This window comes from Salmo salar, chromosome ssa12, assembly GCF_905237065.1.
Source record: "Salmo salar chromosome ssa12, Ssal_v3.1, whole genome shotgun sequence".
Taxonomy (NCBI): Eukaryota; Metazoa; Chordata; class Actinopteri; order Salmoniformes; family Salmonidae; genus Salmo; species Salmo salar.
Genome location: NC_059453.1, coordinates 71,810,862 through 71,835,021, shown reverse-complemented (window position 1 = coordinate 71,835,021; position 24,160 = coordinate 71,810,862). Strand labels below are relative to the sequence as shown.

The 24,160-nt window shown below is 41.7% G+C and overlaps 3 protein-coding genes and 1 pseudogene across 4 annotated transcripts in view; 2 read left to right on the top strand and 2 right to left on the bottom strand.

The window, feature by feature from the left end:
* Nucleotides 1-8,326: 8,326 nt before the first annotated feature.
* LOC106565896 (arylacetamide deacetylase-like 3) lies at nt 8,327-9,794 on the top strand (annotated as a pseudogene).
* Nucleotides 9,795-10,136: 342 nt separating this feature from the next.
* Nucleotides 10,137-13,414, top strand: LOC106565899 (uncharacterized protein C1orf158). The gene is made up of 4 exons (XM_014133563.2): nt 10,137-10,359; nt 10,973-11,083; nt 11,294-11,468; nt 11,852-13,414. Exons 1-4 carry the CDS (start codon nt 10,228-10,230, stop codon nt 12,130-12,132), a joined length of 699 nt encoding a protein of 232 aa, XP_013989038.1. The 5' UTR covers nt 10,137-10,227; the 3' UTR covers nt 12,133-13,414.
* An 85-nt stretch (nt 13,415-13,499) lies between these two features.
* LOC106565897 (kelch domain-containing protein 7A-like) lies at nt 13,500-18,326 on the bottom strand. Its single transcript, XM_014133562.2, is given in 2 exon segments — nt 13,500-15,828; nt 15,830-18,326. Coding segments are annotated over 2 exon segments (2,358 nt in total). The 5' UTR covers nt 16,418-18,326; the 3' UTR covers nt 13,500-14,058.
* A 4,039-nt stretch (nt 18,327-22,365) lies between these two features.
* Nucleotides 22,366-24,160, bottom strand: part of LOC106565900 (immunoglobulin superfamily member 21) — a 298,252-nt gene continuing 296,457 nt past the window's right edge. For both annotated transcript variants that reach the window (XM_014133564.2, XM_014133565.2), the window contains exon 10: nt 22,366-23,741. In XM_014133564.2, the coding sequence (XP_013989039.1) occupies nt 23,659-23,741 (83 nt within the window). In that variant the 3' untranslated portion in view covers nt 22,366-23,658. The remainder of the gene's footprint in view (nt 23,742-24,160) is intronic.

The following is a 24,160-nucleotide window of genomic DNA, read 5'->3' as shown; positions in this document are numbered from 1 at the left end:
TATCCATATGTAATAAGTATATGCATATTCTAGTTACTGGGTAGGAGTGGTAACCAGATTAAATCGGGTATGTTTTTTATCCAGCCGTGTCAATACTGCCCCCTATCCTAAACAGGTTAACAAGCCGCCATGCCGGTTTAGCCCACTAGGGCACATTCCCCTATAATTTCCTTGTAACGATATCTACTGTTTGTTTATGCATTTCTGTGATTTATTTAGTTAGTAAATAAATGATTTAAGAAAATTGATGTATTGATGACTCATAGTGAAGACTGGGTTCGTGCAGATAACCAACAATTTACGATGTTTGGAATGAGACTAATGTGAGGTAAAGAATAATTCATTAATTCAAAGACTAATTGATCAGACATTAAAATATCTGAAAGTTATATTAGGAAAATTACAACTTTGTATTCTGAATATTTTCCTTGGTGCCCTGACTTCCTAGTTAATTACAGTTACATGATTAATTAGTTTAATCGTGTAATAATAATTACAGAGAGTTATTTGATAAAAATAAGTCTTCAGTTTTAATGATGCCAAAGACACGACAGGATGATGTCATCGATGCACTTATTGATGATGACAATGACTGATGTGGTGTACTCCTCAGTGCCATCGGAGCAATCCCGGAACATATTCCAGTCTGTGCTAGCAAAACAGCCCTGTAGCTTAGCATCTGCTTCATATGACCACTTTTTTATTGATATAGTCACCGGTGCCTCCTGCTTAAAACCTGTTGGGGCTAGGGGGCAGTATTGAGAATTTAGAAAAAAATATGTGCCCATTTTTAACTGCCTCCTACACCAACTCAGAAGCTAGGATATGCATATTATTAACGGATTTGGATAGAAAACACTCTGAATTTTCTAAAACTGTTTGAATGGTGTCTGTAAGTATAACAGAACTCATATGGCAGTCAAAACCCTGAGACAATTTCTAACAGGAAGTGGGTATCTGATGTGTTGAATTACTTTTAAGCCTATGCCATTGAAACACACAGAGACGTATTAATCATTGAGCACTTCCTACGCCATCCACTAGATGTCACCAGTCTTTACAAAGTGGTTTGAGTCTTCCACTGTGAAAACTGACCGAACAAGAGACTTGGAAAGTTGGTCATAAGCGGATGGCCTATACGACACTGGCGCGCGAGTGCATGTTTGGGTACTCTCGTTCCAATACGTTTTAAAAGAGAATGCAATCGTCCGCCTTGAATATTATTGAAGTTCTGATTGAAAAAGGCCCTAATGATTTATGCTATACAACGTTTGACATGTTTGAACGAATGTAAATATTTTTTTTCCCTCTTTGGTGAAGACAAGTCCGGCGGGCGACGTTCATGTTTTTTAGTAGCCTACAGGACGCGCTAACAACACGGAGCTTTTTGGACATAAATTATGAGCTTTTTCGAACAAAACTACATTTGTTATGGACCTGGGATTCCTGGAATTGCCTTCTGATGAAGATAATCAAAGGCAAGGGAATATTTACATAGTATTTTTGATTTTAGATCTCTCCAACATGGCGCCTAGTCTGTATCGCCAAGCCTATTTTTCTGAGCACAGGACCTCGTTTATTGCAAAGTGTGATTTCCCAGTAAAGTTATTTTTAAATCTGGCAATGCGGTTGCGTTCACGAGATGTTAATATATAATTATTTGAATGACAATATAATATTTTACCAATGGTTTCGAATAGTAATTATTTAATTTGTTGTGCTGATTGACTGGCGGTATTGGAGGGAAAATATTTTCTCAACATCAACGCCATTGTAAAATGCTGTTTTTGGATATAAATATGAACTTGATAGAACAAAAAATGCATGTATTGTCTAACATAATGTCCTAGGAGTGTCATCTGATGAAGATTGTCAAAGGTTAGTGCATAATTTTAGCTGGTTTTCTGCTTTTGGTGACGCCTGTCTTTGCATTGACAAAACATTACACACAGCTATTTTCAATGTACTGTCCTAACATAATCTAACTTTATGCTTTCGCCGTAAAGCCTTTTTGAAATCGGACAACGTGGTTAGATTAAGGAGATGTTTATCTTTCAAAGGGTGTAAGATAGTTGTATGTTTGAGAAATTTGAATTATGACATTTAATTGTTTTCAAATTTGGCGCTCTTGATATTTCACCTGTTGTTGATAGGGTGTACCAGGGGTGGGACGCTTGCCCATAGAAGTTAAGTTTTTGCTTGTAAGCAGGAATCAGGAGGATAGAATTATGGTCAGATTTGCCAAATGGAGGGCAAGGGAGAGCTTTGTATGTGTCTCTGTGTGTGGAGTATTGGTGGTCCAGAGTTCTTTTTCCTCAGGTTGCACATTTAACATGCTGATAGAAATGCGGTAAAATTTCCCTGCATTAAAGTCCCCGGCTACTAGGAGCGCTGCCTTTGGGTGAGCATTTTCTTGTTTGCTTATGGCGGAATACAGCTCGTTCAATGCAATCTTATTGCCAGTCTCTGACTGTGGTGGTATGTAAACAAAGAATACAGCTGAAACCTCTTTCAGTAGGTAGTGTGGTCTACAGTTATTCATGACATACTCTACCTCAAGCTAACAATAGCTTGAGACTTCCTTAGATTTTGGTCCCGTGTGGCTCAGTTGGTACAGCATGGTGTTTGCAAAGCCAGGGTTGTGGGTTTGATTCCCACGGGGGACCAGTACGGGGAAAAAAAATAAAAAATCTGAAATGTATGCATTCACTACTGTAAGTCGCTCTGGATAAGCGCGTCTGCTAAATGACTAAAATGTAAATGTAATATTGTGTACCAACTGTTGTTTACAAAAATTCATAGACCGCAGCCCCTTGTCTTACCAGACGCTACTGTTCTATCCTGCGGTACATCGTATAACCAGCCAGCTGTATGTTGATATTGTCGTCGTTCAGCCACGACTCAGTGAAGCATAAGTTGTTACAGTTTTTAATGTCGCGTTGGTAGTTTAATCTCCCGCGTAACTGCACGTTTGCTAGCAGAATGGAGGAAAGTGGGGGTTTATTCGATCGCCTACAAATTCTCAGAAGGCAACCCGAACTTCGGCCCCTCTTTCTCCGCCTCCTCTTCACGCAGATCACGAGGATCTGGGCCTGTTCCCGAAGGAAGCAGTATATCCTTCGCATCGGGATCGTCAGATTCATGAAAGGAAAAAAAGGATTCTGATAGTCCGTGGTGAGTAACGCAGTCCCGATGTCTAGAAGTTATTTTCGGTCATAAGAGACGGTAGTGGCAACATTATGTACAAAATAAGTAAAAAAATAAGTGACAAACAACGCAAAATAAACAACAACAAAAAACTAAATTGGCTTGGGGCAGGTAAAACATCTGCCTTCTTCTCCGGCGCCATCTTACAATAATCGCTGCCAAAGGTGCTTCAACAAAGTACTGAGTAAAGGGTCTGAATACTTATGTAAATATGATATTTTATGTTTTTATGTTGAATAAATTAGCAAAAATGTCTAAAAACCTGTTTTTGCTTTTTCATTATGTGATGTTGTGTGTAGATTGAGGAGGGGAAAAAAACAATTTAAATAACTTAAGAATAAGGCTTGAACGTAACAAAATACGGAAAAAGTGAAGGGGTTTGAATACTTTCCGAAGGCACTGTTTATCCAAAGTATGTGGACACCCCTTCAAATTTGTGGATTCGTCTTTTTCTGCCACACCCCACACTTATTTAGGCTTGCCATAACAAAGGGGTTGAACACTTATTGATTCAAGACATTTAAGCTTTTATTTTTTAATTCATTTGTAGAATTTCGAAAAATATAATTCCACTTTGACATTATGGGGTATTGTGTGTAGACCAGTAACAAACAAATCTATTTTTAATCCATTTGAAATTCAGGCTGTAACATAACAAAATGTAGAGAAGTAAAGGGGTGTGAATACTTTCTGAAGGCACTGTAACTTGGCTAGTCTTGGTAGCTAGATAGCTTGTTGTATATGCTGGTTGTCAGAATGCATAACAGATATGTGTATAATTGTAAGAGACACTTCATGTTTTATGGGTAATTTTTACATTTACAGAGTGGCTGAGACTGATAATGAATCTGAAATATTTCTGAGGCTGATATTGAATCAGATCAGCTACATATCAGTTATGCAAGCTAACAACCAGCATAGATAACAAGCTGGGAGACGAGTTTGCCTGTCAGGCATCGTTCAGGGCTTAAATGCCCTGCTTTGCACTCAAAGCAGCCACAGGGCTCTTTGATGAAGTGGTTATCGTGCATCTGAACAAATGAATGGATGATGCTTGGTACTTTTGATTATCTTGTGATCTCGACAAAACACCTTTTGTTATGTCGTGATCACCAGATTCCCATAGGAAAAATTCTCATTGGAAAGATTACATTGGATTCCCATTGGATTCCCACTGTGAATTAGCCCCCCATGAACACTTGAAAACCATGAGATTGTAATGGGACTCTCATTGGAATGCAATGGGTTTCCTATTGGAAATTAACAAGAATATCATTGGGGTTTCATTGTATTACTCATATTCCCATTGGATGTTAATGGGTTATTCATTGGTTATTCGTGGTTTTGTTGTGTGGGTATTTCATGGGATTTATTTAACATTGCCATAGTATTACAAAAGATCATCTAGCACAAAATGTTTTAATTTAATTTATTTTATTCTGCTTTTGGCTTCAGTTGGTTGACAACGTCCTATAGTTTATAGGCCATGGCAGTCCATATTGAGGCCTTTTCCACCCCCTCAAAACATCTCTGGGCATGAGCTGAAAGTAAAATAAAACACATATCTTAATAATGACAAACACTACATGACCAAAAGTATGTGGACACCTGCTCATCGAACATCTCATTCCAAAATCATAGGCATTGATATGGAGTTGGTCCCGCCTTTGCTGCTATAACAGCCTCCACTCTTCTGGGAAGGCTTTCCACTAGATGTTGAAACATTGCTGCAGGGACTTACTTCCATTCAGCCACAAGAGCATTAGTGAGGTCGGGCACTGATGTTGGGCGATTAGGCCTGGCTCGCAGTTAGCGTTCCAATTCACACCAAAGGTGTTTGATGGGGTTGAGGTCAGGGCTCTGTGCAGGCCAGTCAAGTTCTTCCACACCGATCTCAACAAACCATTTCTGTATGGACCTCGCTTTGTGCACGGGGGCATTGTCATGCTGAAACAGGAAAGGGCCTTCCCCAAACGGTTGCCACAAAGTTGGAAGCACAGAATCGTCTAGAATGTCATTGTATGCTGTACCATTAAGATTTCCCTTCACAGGAACTAAGGGACCTAGCCCAAACATTGAAAAACAGCCCTAGTCAATTATTCCGGTTTTCAAGTGAAATGGAAAGAGAGCCTGTGATGCAACTTCCGCTTTTGGATGTTAACAAGGCGACACTCCATCTTAACTCCTCTACATTTACTGGATTCGTTGAACAGTGCAGAAGAGAACCTCCTCTGACCAGTATGTAGGAGATCTAGTTTCAGGCATTTCCTTTACGCCTGCTACGTTAGGTTAGAATAAGTAATACTCCCATGAGCTTTTAGGTTATATAATTCTGGCGAATGTGTCAAATAGAGAACTGTATAAATACCTTCTAAACAAATCCAGTGAATTCATGGGCTGCCGACAAGATTCCAGTATGTGATTTTTGGCCTAAGCCTTGTCACTTTTACTGGGTATAGCTGCTGAATGGAGGGCTTTTTCCAGAAACAGTGATGGGTTTAAATGCGAGCTTTGTACTGGGTTCAGATTCTCAGAAGAAGGCTGAGACTCTTTGACAGCTAAAAGTCCTAGACTCTGTGACAGCTAGTCCTAGAACACAGCTCCAGTTTCTGTCATTTTCTTGCACATTTCACAGAGCTACAAATCACAAGGCATTGAAATAAGAGATATATACAATACTAGTCAAAAGTTTGGACACACCTACTCATTCAAGTTATTATATTTTTTTTTTTTACAATTTTCTACATTGTAGAATAATAGTAATGACATCTAAACTATGAAATGACACATATGGAATCATGAGGTAACGAAAAATATGTTTTATATTTTGAGGTAGTCACCTGGAATGCATTTCAATTAACAGGTGTGCCTTGTTAAAAGCTAATTTGTGGAACTTCTTTCCTTCTTAATGCGTTTGAGGCAATCAGTTGTGTTGTGACAAGGTAGGGGTGGTATACAGAAGAAAGCCCTATTTGGTAAAAAGTCAAGAACAAGAACAGCTCAAATAAGCAAAGAGAAATGACAGTCCATCATTACTTTAAGATGAAGGTCAGTCAATACGGAAAATGTCAAGTACTTTGGAAGTTTCTTCAAGTGCAGTCGCAAAAACCATCAAGTGCTATGATGAAACTGGCTCTTATGAGGACCGCCACAGGAAAGGAAGACCCAGAGTTACCTCTGCTGCAGAGGATAAGTTCATTAGAGTTACCAGACTCAGAAAATTGCAGCTCAAATAAATGCTTCACAGAGTTCAAGTAACAGACACATCTCAACATCAACTGTTCAGAGGAGACCGCGTGAATCAGGCCTTCATGGTTGAATTGCTGCAAAGAAACCACTACTAAAGGATAAGAATCAGAGACTTGCTTGGGCCAAGAAACATGAGCAATGGACATTAGACCGGTGGAAATCTGTCCTTTGGTCTAATTAATCCAAATTTGAGATTTTTGGTTCCATTTAGAATTAGAATTCAAGGCACACTTAATCAACATGGCTACCACAGCATTCTGCAGTGATACGCCATCCCATCAGGTTTGTACTAAGTGCAACTATCATTGTTTTTCAACAGGACAATAACCCAAACACACCTCCAGGCTGTGTAAGGGCTATTTGGCCAAGAAGAAGAGTAACCCGACCTCAACAATCACCCGACCTCAACCCAATTGAGATGGTTTGGGATGAGTTGGTCCACAGAGTGAAGGAATAGCAGCCAAGAAGTGCTCAGCACATGTGGGAACTCCTTCAAGACTGTTGGAAAAGTATTCCTCATGAAGCTGGTTGAGAGAATGTGCAAAGCTGTCATCAAGGCAAAGGGTGGCTACTTTGAAGAACATAAAATCAAAAACGTAAAATTTTTTTGGGTTACTACTTTATTCCATATGTGTTATTTCCTAGTTTTGATGTCTTCACTATTATTCTAGTGTAGAAAATAGTAAAAATAAAGAAAATCCCTTGAACTGAGGACGTGTGTCCAAACTTTTGACTGGTACTGTATATATTTTATATTTAATTCTGAATTATAATGAACATCAATTGTTTTGTAAACAACACATTTAAATGTTTTCAATTGCAAATACCATGCATTTTGTTGCCACGTGTCTAGACTAGGGAACATGGTCTGCTATCACTCAAGCCATCACTGCCATCTACAGATGAACAGTGAAAGTTCAGATCCTCTGCTTCACAATAAATGTGAAAGCAGTTTTCATTTTTTAAAGGACATTTAAAATGTATTAATTACTATCCTGTGTTTATACAAACTATGACACTGTATATTCATAAAAATAGCTAATTGTGAAATATGTGTTAAATTTATCTAATTGCTTGAGTCCATAAAATACACTGAATAAAATAATGAATGACGCTTTGTTACTGCCACTCAAAGTCACTTAGGTAGAACAAGGTCAGAGCAGGGTGTACACAAAGATGTAGGAAGGGCAAATAAAACAAAGCAGCTGGATAAAACATTCATATTTCTACTGTAGCCTATCTGGGATCACACTAGAAGCACCATGGACATCACTGCAATTTTAATAATTGGCTTTGCTGCCTTGATTGCAGCCTTCCTCCTTCTGGTAATTGGTCTACTGTATTCTGAGCTGATGAATTCAGACATTCCTCAAGGGGTTGTAAATCGAGGGAAACTGCATGTAGTTCATGGCATGTTTGTTGGCATAGCAATTGTGGTGAGTATCTATCTATGGAATTGTTAGTGCTTATTATTTGATGTTTTCTGCAGTCAAATCACGTTCAAGTCTCTGAAACAATAATTTATTTAATGTATTCCTTGGTGAAAAGAAAAACATCCTCGTACTTGAATACTATTAAAAAGTGAACTCAACTCTTTTAAAATATGCTTGTCCTTTCAATGTACTCTAAAAACTGATAAACTTCAATGGTGTTGATAAGAGAACAATAAATGACAAAAAGTCAAAGTCTTGTTCGGGGTAAGGACACTCAAGCAGAGTTTTCACAGTACTGTACTGTAGTCCACCTTCTGGTAAAACCTTAACTGTGTCACTGGTTATTCATTATGTTGTTGTATTCATTGTTGCTTAGTGTGCAAGCATCAAGAAAAGCAAAGTTATATTGTGACAATTGGAAAATATTTCACCTCACAATGGTTCATGTTAACCTTATTTCTAAGTTCGGCTGTCATCAGGTCAGGTTCCCCAGTTGGTTCAGAAGACAGTTCCTGGTCATTATAAGACCAGTTCCCCCTATACTACGTGTAACGGAACTCTCCTTCTCTGAGGTGCCAGTCAGAGTGTATGAGCCCACAGCTGGCTCACTGGGCCTGAGGAAGGGCCTGGTGTATTTCAATGGTGGAGGATGGGCATTGGGTAATTTGGGTAATAAGATAAGAAAAACAATGTCTAGATAATGTTGCTTATTTATCTTACAGTAGGGGCCTGCTCATATAAAAAAAGAAACGTTTCATTCTCTGTTTACTCTAGTCTAACACTAATGTTCTGTTTCTTGTGATCAGATACTGCAGATGAGGTCTGCAGGCACATTGCCGAAGAGGCTGAAACCACAGTGGTTTCTGTTGGGTAACTTTTACTTTCTGACTCACTGACTCAAAATGTGCTTCTAAAGCAGATCAATACATTGAAAAGGGCTGTGAAGTTGTCAAAGACGACATGTTTCTCCTTTCTCTACCCTCTTTAGATACCGGCTTATCCCTGAACATCAGTATCCCACTCAGCTGGATGACTGAGACTGCAACGTGTCACTTCCTGTCTGTGGCAGAGGCAGAGTTCGGGGTGGACCCAGGCAGAGTGGCAGTTGGGGGTGATAGTGCTGGGGGAAACCTGGCAGCCATACTGTGACAGCGTCTGGCCAAGAGAAAGAATGGACATCTGCTGTCTCCCTGTGCCCAGGTCCTCATCTACCCAGCTTTGCAGATGGCAGATTTCAACCTGCCTTCATACCAGCAGAATCATGCTGTGCCCATATTGTTCTGTGGCTGGATGGCATTCTACTTCCTGCAGTATCTCAACGGGGACACGTCAGTGTGCCAGCACAGTGTGCCAGGATGTGCTGGAGGGGAACCACATCCCTGCTGAGATGAGGCTGGCCTTCAAGGAGTGGTTCTCCCCAGAACACCTCCCTCCTGAATGTAGGGTGCGGTGCCACCGCCAGCATGTATACTCAGACTTAGACTACAACAGAGAGGTGTACCACAAAATCAAAGACCGTCTGGATCCGGAGGTGTCCCCGCACCTGGAGGATGACACTGTTATCCTTCTGACCCCACCGGCCTTTATCCTGACCTGTGTGTACGACATACTGAGGGATGTTGGGATCCTGTACAGGAAATGGCTGCTGGACCTGGAACTGGAAGTCACATGGCATCACATGCCAGACCGCTTCCTTAGACTAATGGCATAAAAAAATAAGCTGGTTAACCTTCCCATCTGCAAGATAGGCTGTAGATAGAACTTTAAACTACGTAAAAACGCTTTGAGAAACACTAAACTGATAAAATCGATGTTAATGTTTGGTGTTTGGAATAAAATGATATAGGGATTATTTCGAGATTAGATTTTTCATGTTCCTCGCAAGTGACTTTGTTCTGTTTACAGGCAAAGCTAATAAACTCCTACACAGCTAAGTACATGTTTTACTCTTATTTTAATCAGTTAAGGCATTCATTTTCATTTCTACAGAAAGATGAAGTCCAATTATATTCATTATGATTTAAATGAAGACGTGTATTGCATGTATGAGATATATGCTAACTGCTGCAGAATTCTCTGACATTCAAAAATACAGCACCATTCTAAAGTACTGCACCAAGTGTTATCATAATGCAGGTCCTTTGCCTTCCATTTGCCTGTACTACTGTTCCACTATTCTGTTTCAGTCACAGAATGTTTGCTGTATCCATAGCAACCGAGCTTCCTCCTCCTATGTCACAATGAGAGCAGGTGAAATGCACCATCATCCGTTCTGTTTGATCTAACTATGCTCTAATATTAGGACCAAACCAGCTCTTAATCAGCTGTATGTGACACCATGTGCAGTACCACATACAGTATGGGAAATCAGGAAAAGAGTTATGATAAATGGACCCAACCTGGCTGGAGAATAGAGCAGAAGTATGCAAACAAAGTTCTAATTGGCAACTGGGTGGAAGAGAAGTTTCAGGTAGGGTTTTTAATCAAAGTTTATTTTGGGATTTTCAATTAATTGCTGTTGCTATCATGCATTGCCTGTGATGAATGTTGCTAATTCATCAAATAATGCAACATTTGGCAAGAGTCATCAAAAGTCATTATTAAGAGTTTTAATTACAGCAAAGCGTGGGTACAGCAGCCTTTCCTTTCGATCCAAATGAGATTCTCACAAGAAAAACCTGCACTGAGTGTGAGAATGTGCTGTACCTCCTGCTTTCTGTAGCCAAAGATCTTCAACAAACTAGTTCAATGGCTGGTTTCCAATGGTTCTGCTGCTTCTCAGTCGGTTTGCAAATCTATACAAAAATAATTAGAGGGCTTCAGTTAAGCTACATCAGCACAGACTCCCAGTGTGAGAGACTCAAGAGGCAGTCTAATTGCATTGACGCCAGGCAGGGCCGCGGGCTGCTGCTTCAGGATCTGACTAGAGGGATGTCTTTAGAAATACTGTACAACAGCATGGATCGATGGTGAAGTGTGAGCTTTGCTGAGCTCATGCTTAAGTGGCTGAGCAGTCCCTCCTCTCCTCCTCTCACCCTCTCCTCCTCCTGTTACTGTCTATTTACCCTGTCTGTCCGAGACAGTTCACTCGAGAGTGTAAGACAGCCAACAGCACCAACCGTGCAGACTACCAGCCACAGAGGGACCACCGGCCAGACGTCATCCTCAGACGAGAGGCGCTGCGGAAAGCTGAGGTCAGTCTTACACAGCAGGATCATGATATCATTAGCATTAGCGAAATGCTAGTCAAGTTAGGCCTAAAAGTCTGTTAGAACAAAATCTAAACCTAGATTATTCATATCCCCAGAGGTAATGAGCTAATCAATCAAAGAAACAGTGTGCCATCTGCCATTGTTTTAAAGCAATGAATGGCCAGTAGAATAGTGGGTTGCGGTGTGTTCCAGGGCCTTCCCGCTAAGCTGCTTCTCTCCCACCATGGCACGCTGCCCTCCCATTACCTGGTCACCCTCTATGATGAGATGTATGGGCGCCAGGGCACCTCCACCCTGCCTGCCTTGCGCTCCTGGCATCCAGACAGGCTGGCGTGGACGCAAGAGAAGTCTGACCACCCAATCTTGGGTAAGAGAGGAAGTCAACATTAGAATAGCCCCTTTCTAAAGCATTGGTTCCACCAGGTTTTGAGTGCAAAACCCATATGGAACACAGCACCTTGGTTTGACAAATCCACTTTTATATGGTAAAAAATCATCGCACAGTATGTTTGAATTATAAAAAGCTTGTATTTACTTGACTGTGGCACAGAAAAATGTCAGCTGTAATTACAAACTAGTCTCAAGTAAAGAAAAACCGGGAAGAACAAAGATGCAGTGTTCAACAATTAAAGTTCAGGCAGAATAAATGGCCTTGGATTGCTCCAAATCTGTCACAGATATAATTAATGACTGCAGCACTGTAACAGCTGAGCCCTCTCTCTCTCTCCCTCCCTTCCTTCTCCCTTCCAGCACCTCCAACTAACTTTGGCCTGGTGGAGTCTAGACAGGTCCGTCTGGACAAGCAGCAGTCCCACCTCCCTGCGCTGAGTGTGTACAGGTCAGCGTACCAGAAGTACCCACTCAGTGCTTTCTGCCAGCCCCGCTTTGCCAGTGTGCCACGAGGCCACTCCAGTAAGCTTCATCCTGCCAATCGAATCAACAAGGACATGGATCTGAAACAACGGCCCTGCAGACAGGTCCCAGACAACTCAGTCTCCGCCAGCCTCCTCCCTCCCCTGTCTGCTGTGTAGACACAGAGCTCGGGCCCTGAGATGGCGCGCCTCACACGCTGTTTCGATACTCCGTGCTCAAAGTGGTGCTGTTTGAGGATTTTATTTTTTATTAGTCTAAGGCATGAACAATTAAATGAAGCAGAACATATGGGATATCAAAATATGTAGAAAATTAAACAGGAGTCTCATTATAATCTCTTGAAATCTAGGCACTGTGTGTGTGTGTGTGTGTGTGTGTGTGTGTGTGTGTGTGTGTGTGTGTGTGTGTGTGAACATCTGAACATTTAGGATAAGCACATGCTAATTATTTTCCTCGCACTTAATATTTGCAATTCGCTGTTTCACTATTTGCCGTTCTTGTCTATTAATGTTCTGTATTATGTCATGTTTCATGTTTTGTGTAGACACAGGAAGAGTAATGGGGATCCTAATAAAATACGAAAATACCAAATACCCTAGCCTAGATGCTTTGGAAATCAAAGAGAGTGTTGATGTCTGAGCTGACCTGGGTGTCCATATCAGGAGCTATGAGTGATGTAAGGCATACTCTGAGGGGACCTAACTCCCATTCCATTAGGTGTTTAATTACAGGGAATCAAAGTGTTTAATTAGGAGGAATCAAAGATGCTTATATGTTTGATGGTCAACCATCTGTGTCTCTATTCTCCTGCTGCCTCAGCCAGTGCAGCCCTCTGCCCGCCTCTCCGTTACTCATTTCAATACTCAAGCTGATTTTTGTGTGAGTCAGAAAATGTGGGTAGATCATGTGTTATCAATTACGCCATTGAGTGTTTGGTTAGTCAGACCACATGATGGCGCTATAGCGACATGTCACACAATGGAATCCGAGACAAGGGTGCCGTGCCACTCTGTTGTTGATCTTAGTTTATGATTGCTCTTTGTGAGACAGCTTGATTTGAATGAAAAAACTATTATACGTTTAAACATTCATTCAAACATGTATATTGTCGATGTAATTATACAACACATCAATTAACCGCCACATCTATCATCCTACAAATTCATTGATTTACTCTGCAGTCAGACACGACACATCACACAGCAGAGCTCTGTTTGTTAAATTGTTGATGACTTATCATTGAAAATCAGTCACTGTCTGGAAGGAAAACATATTTCATTTAAATCATGACTCAACCACATGACTTAAATGCCAAGACAATGCTGAACAAACTGCTTTCAGTTTTTTATTATTTTTGCATATTTCTTTCTTCTGCTAATTAATATTGTACAAATGTAACGATAAATATTTGTTAATAAAATCAAGAGTACTTTCATCACAGTCATTAGTTATGTTGGTGCATTAATAACTTCTAATATCAACAATGTTGAAAACAACAGCAGAAGAAAACAGGCGAATACTGTACTCCAATCTTAGAAGAGATTCAAAAGTAGCATTGACTTTTGTTTATTGAAGCTCACATACAGTACATTATGCTCTGTCACAACCTTCTACATCATGTCATACTTACAGACCAACTGTGGATAATTGTATTGAGTCCAGTCCTGTGTGAGTAATGTTTGTACCCTACACAGCTGCCCATTGTGATGGATTATTATTATATCAACCCAGTACTCCAAAGCATTATGGTTGAGTGAATTAACTTAAGACTTGTTTATTAATTATTTTTACATTTGCATGATTTAGAAGTAACTCGGTAGTGCAAGGGTGGAGGGAAATGAAAAGAAGAAGCAGCTTTCACAAAAACATTGAGTTTCTATGGCAGTACACCCTGAATAAATCTAAACAAGCAGTAGTCTAATTACCATTAATGGTGTTAATATTTTACTTCCATTGCCTCTGATTAAGACAGCTGTGCTTCCCAGTAGGACACTCTCAGCTATGAAAATGGCCTTGGTGCATAAATACATGAGATACTCCCTCACTGCTCTGTCCTTGTCTGTGCTGAGGAGAATCATTCCTGGTCACACGCTGGTCTGGAGAGCTTTCTTATCAGGAAGTGAGAGTACAAAGGGGAAAAGGATGCCCTTAGCTGCAGAGAGGACACTCAAATCGTCCGCTACGAAGCTCGGAGAGATCTCATCAGCCAGGAACCTCATGGTGAACTGGTGGCTTATGCAGTAGATGGTGTCGTCCACAACAACACACTGGAAGGCAGGGCAGTGGGCGAGGCGTTTGGTGCAGCATTCGTACCATAGTCGTGCCACGGTGTGGTAGCGGTACACACTGATGCCTAGCTGTGGGTTGACATCGAAGCGATACAGAAAGTTTCTTACGCCCACTATCTCGGTGGTCCTCATTTTGCTTCCCGTTATTGCGCTTTTCCTCCACACATTGATTTTTGGGTTGTAGCGCAACAGTGTGTATCTCAGTGTTCCTCCTAGAACAAAGAGTTCCCCATTGCACACCGTGACATGATGGGCCACAGCAAATGTATCATTGGGCAGTGGGGCCACAAAACTCCATCTGTCAGAGCGGGGGTCATAGCGCTCTACGGTAGACAGACACTCCCCTCCGATGGCATAGATGCAGCCCTGTAGGGCTGCCAGTTTGCAGTGGGGCCTGGACTCATTCATAGGACTGATCTCTTTCCAAATGGACGTTACGGGGTTGTAGCAGAACACTCTCTTGGAAGGTTTCATCTCTCTGTCTGCGCCCTGCTGGCAGCCCCCCACTGCTACAAATAAGTAGTTGTCCATAGTGCACACGGCACAGCCTTTGGAGATGACTTCCTGCGGGACGGGACACAATGGGTGCCAGCTGTCTATATAATCATCATAACAGTAGAGACCACTGGATGGCTTGTTGGTGGCTCGCTGCTCTGTTTTTGTCCCTTGAGGACTACTCCCCACCCAGTCCTGAGGGACCATGTTGGCTGCCACTAAGAACTGCCTTCCTCTCATACGCTGTTTCTGAATCTCATCCCGCTCGCCTGCTCTCAGCATCCCATACAGACCTGGGTCCCTGAGGACCTGGAGGTAGTTGTCAGACATCACTCTGAGGGCTGCCTGCTGCAGAGGGGCCTGCCCATGCTTCTTAGACAGCTCCAGCACCTCCATGCAGTTTCCCAAATCAAGTTTGGCCTTTAAGCTCTCCAACTCTGAGCTGCCCATGTTTTCTGGAGGCAGATTTACAAATCTAGCCCCAGCTATGGTTTCTAGGCTGGGCTTCTCCCATGCACTGGGGCCCCTGGTGTCTGTGGTGGGACTGAGGGGACTGACAGGGCTGGGATCCCCTGATGAATAGGCATGAGAGTGGGGCCTCAGCTGGGTGGAGGCTCTGGGTATCAGAGAGGTGATCAGGAGTTCTGAATGTTCAGCCGCTGTGAGGTAGCTCTCCTTACGGATGAGACCCGGCTTGATGGGAGATGTGGTCTCCGGACTAACTGGGGAGAACGGCCTCTCAACAGGACTCTGCGGCAAAACCAGATCACGCATGATGATGGGGCTTAGGGACGAGGGAGGCTCAGTGAGGCTGCTGCCACGGCTTCCAAATTTCACAGACTGTGAGTCCAGTGAATTCCCCTCAAACTGACCCAATATGGAGTCTGTGATGGAGTGCGAGGACGATTCCACAAAGTATTCATAGATTTTTCCCCGCACAATGCTCTGGTCCCCAGGTCCTTCCATCACAAGGTTGGCATCCGCCACTGTGATCTCTGCCTTGGAGAGAAAGCTGGAGTAGGCCCCCTGGAGCCCCAGGTCCTGCCTCAGCTCTCTGCCGACCCCCAGCCCCGACACTGCCCTCAAGCCTCTGCAGAAAGCAAGGGGATCGACGGCCCGATGGGCTGGCCAGCCCACTGTCATTAGGATCAGGGAGTTTCAAGATGGATCCAAACATACAATTATTAGTCTTAATCTCAGCCTCCTCAACAAACACGGGGATATCTTCCTCCAACTCCAAGCTGTTGTCCTCCTCTACATTTGATTCCTCCTGCAATGCAGCCATTTCCTTAGTGTTTGTGAACTTGCCTGCTTCTTCAATCTGGGTCACTTCTCCTTCCCCTGTCCCTGTATTGGTCTTGTCAGGTGTCAGGTCATCACTCCGTGAGTGGCCAGGCTGTTTGTCCCCATCACTTCTGGTGTCATGTTTGGCCGTGCTTGGAGGTCGCAGTTCCATCTTGCAGTTCAGACAGGTTCCAATGGGTTCTTCAGTGGGCCTGTCTGGAGGAGGCCTCACATAGAGCTGGGATTTAGCTGCTGTACCCCTGGAGCTGTAGAACCTGTAAGCCCAGGAGATGAGCAGAACGGCGGCCACGGAACACGTCAGCTTCCCCAGCAGTTGCATGTCGAACTGGACACCCAGCAGATCTGCTATGGGCATGACTAAACGGAGGAGTTGCCAAGGTGAACAACCTTTTTGTCTGGGTATTTCTTTTCAGTGCATCTTAGCCAATGGTAGCTGGTAACCTGCAGGCTGCAGAGGTCTGATGACTGTGTCTGTTCTCTCTCTTCTCTCTGGACAACTTGTAAACTGATACCAACAGTATTTGCATCTCTCGCTGCTGGGGCGGGGCAGCGGTCACATTCCACCTGCAACAGGTGATCATGTTTGCTCTGGCCTTCACTATGTCGTAGAGAACAGTCAAACGTAGATAATTCCAGTGTACATATTTACATTTGTTGACTCATCACAAGATGAGTTTATCATGTTGTTTACTGAGTGATTTAATTAAGTGTTTGAACAATTTGGAAACTATATCACCACAAGGTTAAACACAGATTCAGACTATAGTACTGTTGAGCCTAATGTTTACATGACTGTATTTGTAGGAGTGGCCTGGATCATATGACTCTATTTCAGACCTATGTCAACAAGAAAATAATGATCCAGTTCAAACACATGACAGGCTGCTGTCTGCTGAAAACATGGTTTGACTAAGGTGTGGGAAAGGCTGATTGGTCACATTTAAGGACATCATGACCCGGATACAGTTGTTTGCACAGGCAAAACTAAAGATGAAATATCTTTCACTATACAACACACTATACAACACATTGGTTTTGACTCAGCTACAACAGGAAAAGAGGCCAGGGATCATGTTCTTATAGAAATGAACTATACATTTAAGCACAGACTTCTAAAAACAATAACTGGGTAAGTGCACAAATTATATGGTACTTTCTATCACACACCGTTATGAACACGTACTGTAAGACAGAGCCTCAATGCCAAAAAGGAATGTTGACTGTATGAATCTGACAATATTATCCATATTTATAGACTGCATTGACATACATCTCTGTCACGCTTGAGTCCTGTCACTCAGTCACTGCAGTTAAGCTGTCAAATAGTAATTTGGGTTGCCGATAACGACACGCTTGACCGAGGCCAGGGTCATAACAAAGAGCTGGGCCGGCAGCGATGCGATGATCTCAGGGAGGTGTGTCCTGCAGGGAGCCATTTGACCGGTGTCCTCTGTGACATAGACACTATTTGGCCATCTGATAGCATAGGCTCTAGATGCCCATAAAGGGATCCGGACTCAGCCGGCATGGTTAGTCGTGAATAATTCACAGGTGTCACACAAAGGCAGCTCATTCTCCTCACTGCCTCCGCCATCTCAGGTGTACCATTCAGGAGCACTGCAGAACAAAATGATTGCCAGCATGTGCAGTGTTGTATGGAGACACTTTCACCTCTTCTCCTCCTGTGATATGATATTGTGATATGATATGGACAGGAAATGAGAAATGTAAACCGTTTAAACAGCTGTAACTATTTAAGGTGAACCATATAACCGTAAGGGTTCTTTTTGGAGGACAGGTGGAGTGTGTAATAGATTAAGATAAGGTAGGATGAGGTGAAAGTGAACTCGGTAGCTATACATGACTATCAGAGGGCGAAATTACCATAAGGGCATTCTGATTACAAGTTTAGCACTGATGTGTGAAAAGATAAAGCAATTGATGTGTATATGTGTATTTTTTTATGTACTTGTGAAAAGAATATATTGCATACATCACAAGCATGATTACATAGATTTCCTCTGTTGGCCATCAGATATGCATGCCCTACAAATATCCTGAACATGACACAAACACAATAGAGCCAGGATGTCACACAATATCCATCATTCAATGTGGTGTGCTTTTATTTGGTCCACTGTCTCTTTTATCATGGATGGGTCTTCAATGAACATCCACATACAGTGCATTCTGAAAGTATTCAGACACTCCCTTTTTCCACATTTTGATATGTTACAGCCTTATTCTAAAATGGATGAAATCTTTTTTTTTCTTTATCAATCTACCCACAATGCCCCATAATGACAAAGCAAAAACAGGTTTTTAAACATTTTGGCAAATTTATAAAAAAAAACATATTATTTACACAAGTATTCAGACCCTTTGCTATGAGACTCGAAATTGAGCTCTGTTTCCAGTGATCATCCTTGAGATGTTTCTACAACTTGTTGTAAATGCAATTGATTGGTCATGATTTGAAATAGCACACACCTGTCTATATAAGGTCCAACAGCTGACAGTGCATGTCAGAGCAAAAACCAAGGGTACCAAAACATTGCTGCAGCAAGAAAACAGTGATTCTTAAATGGAAGAAGTTTGGAACCACCAAAACTCTTTCTAGAGCTGCCCTGCCAAACTGAGCTATTAGGGGAGAAGGGCCTTGGTCAAGGAGGTGACCAAGAACCAGATGGTCACTCTGACAAAGCTCCAGAGTTCCTCTGTGGAAATGGGAGAACCTTCCAGAAGGACAAGCATCTCTGCAACACTCTACCAATCAGGCCTTTATGGTAGAGTGGCCACTCCTCAGCCACTCCTTAGTAAAAGGCACAACAGCCCGCTTGGAGTTTGCCAAAAGGCACTCTCAGATCATGAGAAACAAGATTTTCTGGTCTGATGAAACCAAGATTGAACACTTCGGCCTGAATGCCAAGCGTCACATCTGGAGGAAACCCTGCACCATCCCTACGGTGAAGCATGGTGGTGGCAGCATCATGCTGTGGGGATGTTTTTCAGCATAAGGGACTGGGAGACTAGTCAAGATCGAGAGAATGATGAACGAAGCAAACTACAGAGAGATCCTTGATGAAAACCTGCTCCAGAGCACTCAGGACCTCTCACTGGGGCAAAGGTTCACCTTCCAACAGGACAACGACCCTAAACACACAGCCAAGACAACGCAGGAGTGGCTTTGGGACAAGTCTCTGAATGTCCTTGAGTGGCCCAGCCAGAGCAAAGTCTTGAACCCGATCTAACATCTCTGGAAAGACCTGAAAATAGCTGTGTAGTGACGCTCCCCATCCAACCTGACATAGCTTGAGAGGATCTGCAGAGAAGAATGGGAGAAACTCCCCAAAAACAGGTGTGCCAAGCTTGTAGCATCATACCCATGAAGACTCGAGGCTGTAATTGTTGCCAAATGTGCTTCAACAAAGTACTGAGTAAAGGGTTTGAATACTTATGTAAATGTGGTATTTCCGTTTTGTTTATTTTATTACATTTGCAAACATTTCTAAAACCCTGTTTTTGCTTTGTCATTATTGGGTATTGTGTGTACATTAATGGGTGAAAAAAAACTATTTAATCCATTTTAGAATAAGGCTGTAACGTAACCAAATGTGGAAAAGATCAAGGGGTCTGAATACATTCCGAATGCATTGTACATATGTACTTTTTGTAAGTTAAAGACTGGATACATCCTTTCCTCAGGTGGACTCTGAAAAACATGATTAGGAAAACAAATGAGTATATCCTGAACTCACAGAATTTATCATTTTGTAAACAAAGTAATGATGTGCATTTTACTCAGGCAGAATAATTAAAGTAATTAAAAGACAATTTACACATTTCCTAATGCATTCATCATAGCTTATGGAGCTGTTTTCTAAAAAAGAACAAGAAAAGTATGAGTGCCTCTTGAATCCAAATACACAATACTGAAATGATAGTTACAATTTATCATTCATATCCTCCCCTCATACTGTTCCCTAGCTACTCAGCACTCATCTGTATAACAATTGAATGTGTATTGTACTCAAGGGCGGACTGGGACAAGAATTGGTCCCTGGCATTTTATCCACACAAGCCCTCATATCTGTGCTCTCCGCCAATTTTATTGAGCGAAAAAAATGAATAAAAAGATCTAGAAGTGTTTTTTGTTGTTGTAGAGTTGTGTTTCATTTTTTAAGGTTACAAACACATTTTATTGTCTTAATTAATCTAATGACTAAATGACAGCTTAAGTTCGAAATATAATTCTTGGTAGTCTTGGATGCTAGCCAGGGAGAAGTTATAAGAGAGAGGGGTGGTGCGGAAGTAACATTGTTAAGGCTAAGCTTGAATAGTCAGTGAACATTTTGAAAAAATATCTCCTACTACATTCCTATTAAAGTGAGATGAGAACATTATGGTTAATATAGCTATTATGTGATCCATTTTAGTCTGATTAATATTGTAAGGCAAAATATTGTGGTTGGAAAATTGCATTGTGACGCATGGTTCATTTTCTTAAATATCAAACCTTTAGCCTTATTTATTGAATCAACACAAACATGAAATGATGGATTATAGTACATTTGTTGAAAGTAATGAGCATTACAAATAATAAACATGCACTTCTCGCCTGCCGTTACTTCCGTCCCAAGCCTGTGTCACTTCGGCCCCACCGGCAGGTACAAAAGTACATTTGCGATAGTTCAGTTTTCGACTTATTTCGTTTCAACTCAATTAACCTAGAAATGAAATTACACTTTCTAATGGTAGAGGACATATATATGTTTGTGATAAAATATGGTGGCCCTAGCTCTATCCATTTCTGAGTAAATAGGAAAGAAAAAGAAAAGTGTTACTACCTTCCCGGTTCTCCGTGCTGAAACATAACATTGGGCATTACAGTATAGTGTTTCTCAACCATACCTACAGAAATCTGATACCATCCTCACTTCGACAGGAAAAAAGGGGACAAAACTTCCAAAGCTGTGTTTTTGTTATACAATCAGATCGCATTTTTCTCTCTAGTGCATGGGGAGAGGAGAGTGGCTCGCTCATCACAGCAGCAGGCCCCAGCAAAACAAGCACAGCGGCAGAGCAGCCACTTTCATTACAGGAATCATGAGAATAATGAACTTTACTGTTTGACCAAATTATGGTTTTAGCCGCCCAAAAAATAGGAAGTTCTGAGTGAGGTGAAAATGTAGAATTTGCTCATTCTAAATTTATAGGCACCCGTATCTTTTTTTATGACCCATGATCTTGCCTGTCTTAACTGATGACAGAGTTGGAGCATGTCTCTTTGCTGACGTCACGTTTGACATTAAATGTTGCGTGACCTCAGCTTAGCCTATCACAAAAATGATCAGTCAAAGGCTCATTATAGATGAGTATAGCAGAGAAATTGCGCAAACATCTTAAAAAAAATCTTAACAGACCCACGGGCCCGCCGGCCGTGTCACTTTTTTATTGTTTTATTTATATATAAAAAATATTTCTACGTGTAAATTTCAACCAGACCACCCATTTGCCAGAATTGCCAGATGGCCAATCCACCCCTGATTGTAATTTAGCAAGGTGAGACGACCCCATCCTCATAAGGATGGCTCTATCCGTTCTATTAATCCCTAAAATTCTCCCCTCTTACCTCTCTGCTGGTTTAAGCCTTAATCCTTTAATACACTGTGTATCTAGAATAGTTTAAATTGCAATTCTCCAGAATTTCTGACGCAGGATTATTTTGCAGTAAGCATACCCCTCACTCACAGTGTGACAGTGGAGCGTAGACAAACATACAGAACAGTAGAAAGGGGTTAATGGCAATGTCAGAATGCTGAATATTCCAACCTAATTATTTCCAGAAACTGGAGTCTTTCAGAGAAGGCCAAGACAGAGTTGAAAAGTTGTGAGGGGCAGCTAAATCGTTTGTTAATCGCCAGCTTTAGTGTAGATATTCTGTAAAGAAAAGATGGCCCAAAGCATATTCTGGAGGTAAAAACGTCTGGAAGGATCATCAAATATTCCAGCCAAATTCATCAATATACACGTAACCATGACCTCAAAGTAGAGTAACTAACGGTTACTCTACTGTAACCGTTACTGTATACAGTAGATTCTTCATTATTCTGGGATGGGATTATTCTAAAGGTTTTGTATGTATATTGACATCCTGTTATCCAAGATGTGATTAAGTAGGCCTTTAGAAGTAAGAATGAATTAAGTAGGTTTATCTATCTTCCATGGTAAAGACAATAAGGTAGTTTACTGCATGTCATTTTAAACACAGTTAGGTTGTAGAAGTAAAGTCAAGCCAAATTATTTGATAATCTCTCCATTTTAATACAGGTGATATGAAACAAATGCAACAACCCTGTTTACACTCTGCGCCGGGTGAGCATCTTCCTGGAATGGTGGATAACATGACCCTACTAGTAGATGTCAGGGGGAAGAGTTACATATTGTACACAACGCAGGTCACTTAAGATAGTATGCAACAAGTAAATAACTGGATTTACAGGCCAGTGACAATGAGATGCATTGTTGAGCACTGTAACACACGAAAAGGAGAAAGAATTGTCAAACGTCACATGCACCACAACCCCGAACGGCGGACATAATGTAAGATACTGTACTTGCATTGTTTTTTCTATCCTCATTTAAAAACTTGCCACACAGACGATTCTGTCCTGACAGCCTATGGGATTATCTCTTGAAACAGCAAGAAAGGATGAGAAAATACAAACAAGGGCTGTGAGCGCTGCAAACCCTCCCAACTCTTCATCAACCATTCCTAACCTGAACCCATAAAACCTCTGATTATCTTTAATATTTACGCGGATGTACACAAAATACACTCAAAAAGAAGATGATCCATTTCTCTTTGCGTTTAGTCCTATTGCACATTCCAAGCCATCCGAAAAAAACAACAACCGTTTAGCAATAAAAAACAATGTTCTCATTGAGTATTTAGTTTCCAGTTGTTCATCTGTAGTTTAAAGATTGGGTACAGCACAGCCCAGTGAATGGGTCAATGTGGTGGGCCTGCCAACACTGGTCGGTTCATGTCTCTCTCCACAGTCAACTCCTGCAACGTTTGAACATATCAAAACAAACCCAAATGCTTTTTCCCCCCCCTTTTTTAGCAACTGATTTTTATTGATCAACAGGCTGAAGTGGGACAAGAAACAAAAAGAAGGTGTGGTCAGGGGAAGGGGTATACCGGAGGTGGTTATTCTCATGTTCAGTATGTTATGCGGTTTTCTTTATATTATAATCTTGGTTATTATTTCATTACAAAAACAGAGTGGAGGACCATCGGATGGTGGCACTGGTTCCTGAAAGACTGACGCATGGGGGGCCTGTTGGATGACTGGAAAAGGCTTGCAGGACTGTGTGTGTGGTGTGGGTCTGTGTGTGTGTGTGTGTGTGTGTGTGTGTGTGTGTGTGTGTGTGTGTGTGTGTGTGTGTGTGTGTGTGTGTGTGTGTGTGTGTGTGTGTGTGTGTGTGTGTGTGTGTGTGTGTGTGTGTGTGTGTGTGTGTGTGTGTCTGTCTGTGTCTGTGTGTTGTGTGTGTATTGTGTATGTGTGCATTGTGTGTGTTGGCTGGAAGGTTTCACGTCAGTTCCACAGTCACTGTGAGGACCAGGGCCAGCACCATCCATATAGGTCCAAGCACATCCACGCGAGGGGTTCCATCTGCAAGGGCCAGAGGAAGACATAGTCAGATCACTATTTATAATATCCAATCCCTAGACACACACAAACTAAACTAAATCTAAATAATTAAGACAAAGCAGATTTGAATTTCAATTAAAAACACTGATATTTGTTTTTCCCTCTATGCCATAATGTTAAACTAAATGAAACCAAATCATGTACTGACAGAGCAGATTTGGTCAGATGTTATCCCCTGGTAAAGGCTTTCAAAACAAGGACAATTGGCAATTCTGTCTCTTTGCTTTTATGGCAGCTTAACCACATTCTCCACTAAAAATGATATTGCTGCTAGAACTACACTTGAAATAGCCTCATGTTCTCCAGTTGTTTAAGTAGGATTACAATAAAAACAACTACTACGGCCATTGCCTTCACTCCTTCCCTTGTGTCTCTATACC

Coding starts and splice junctions, on each gene's coding strand:
- LOC106565899 (XM_014133563.2), top strand. CDS start 10,228: ATGTGCAGTACCACATACAGTATGGGAAATCAGGAAAAGAGTTATGAT. Junction 10,360..10,972: donor GGGTGGAAGAGAAGTTTCAG/GTAGGGTTTTTA, acceptor TGTCCGAGACAG/TTCACTCGAGAGTGTAAGAC. Junction 11,084..11,293: donor AGGCGCTGCGGAAAGCTGAG/GTCAGTCTTACA, acceptor GGTGTGTTCCAG/GGCCTTCCCGCTAAGCTGCT.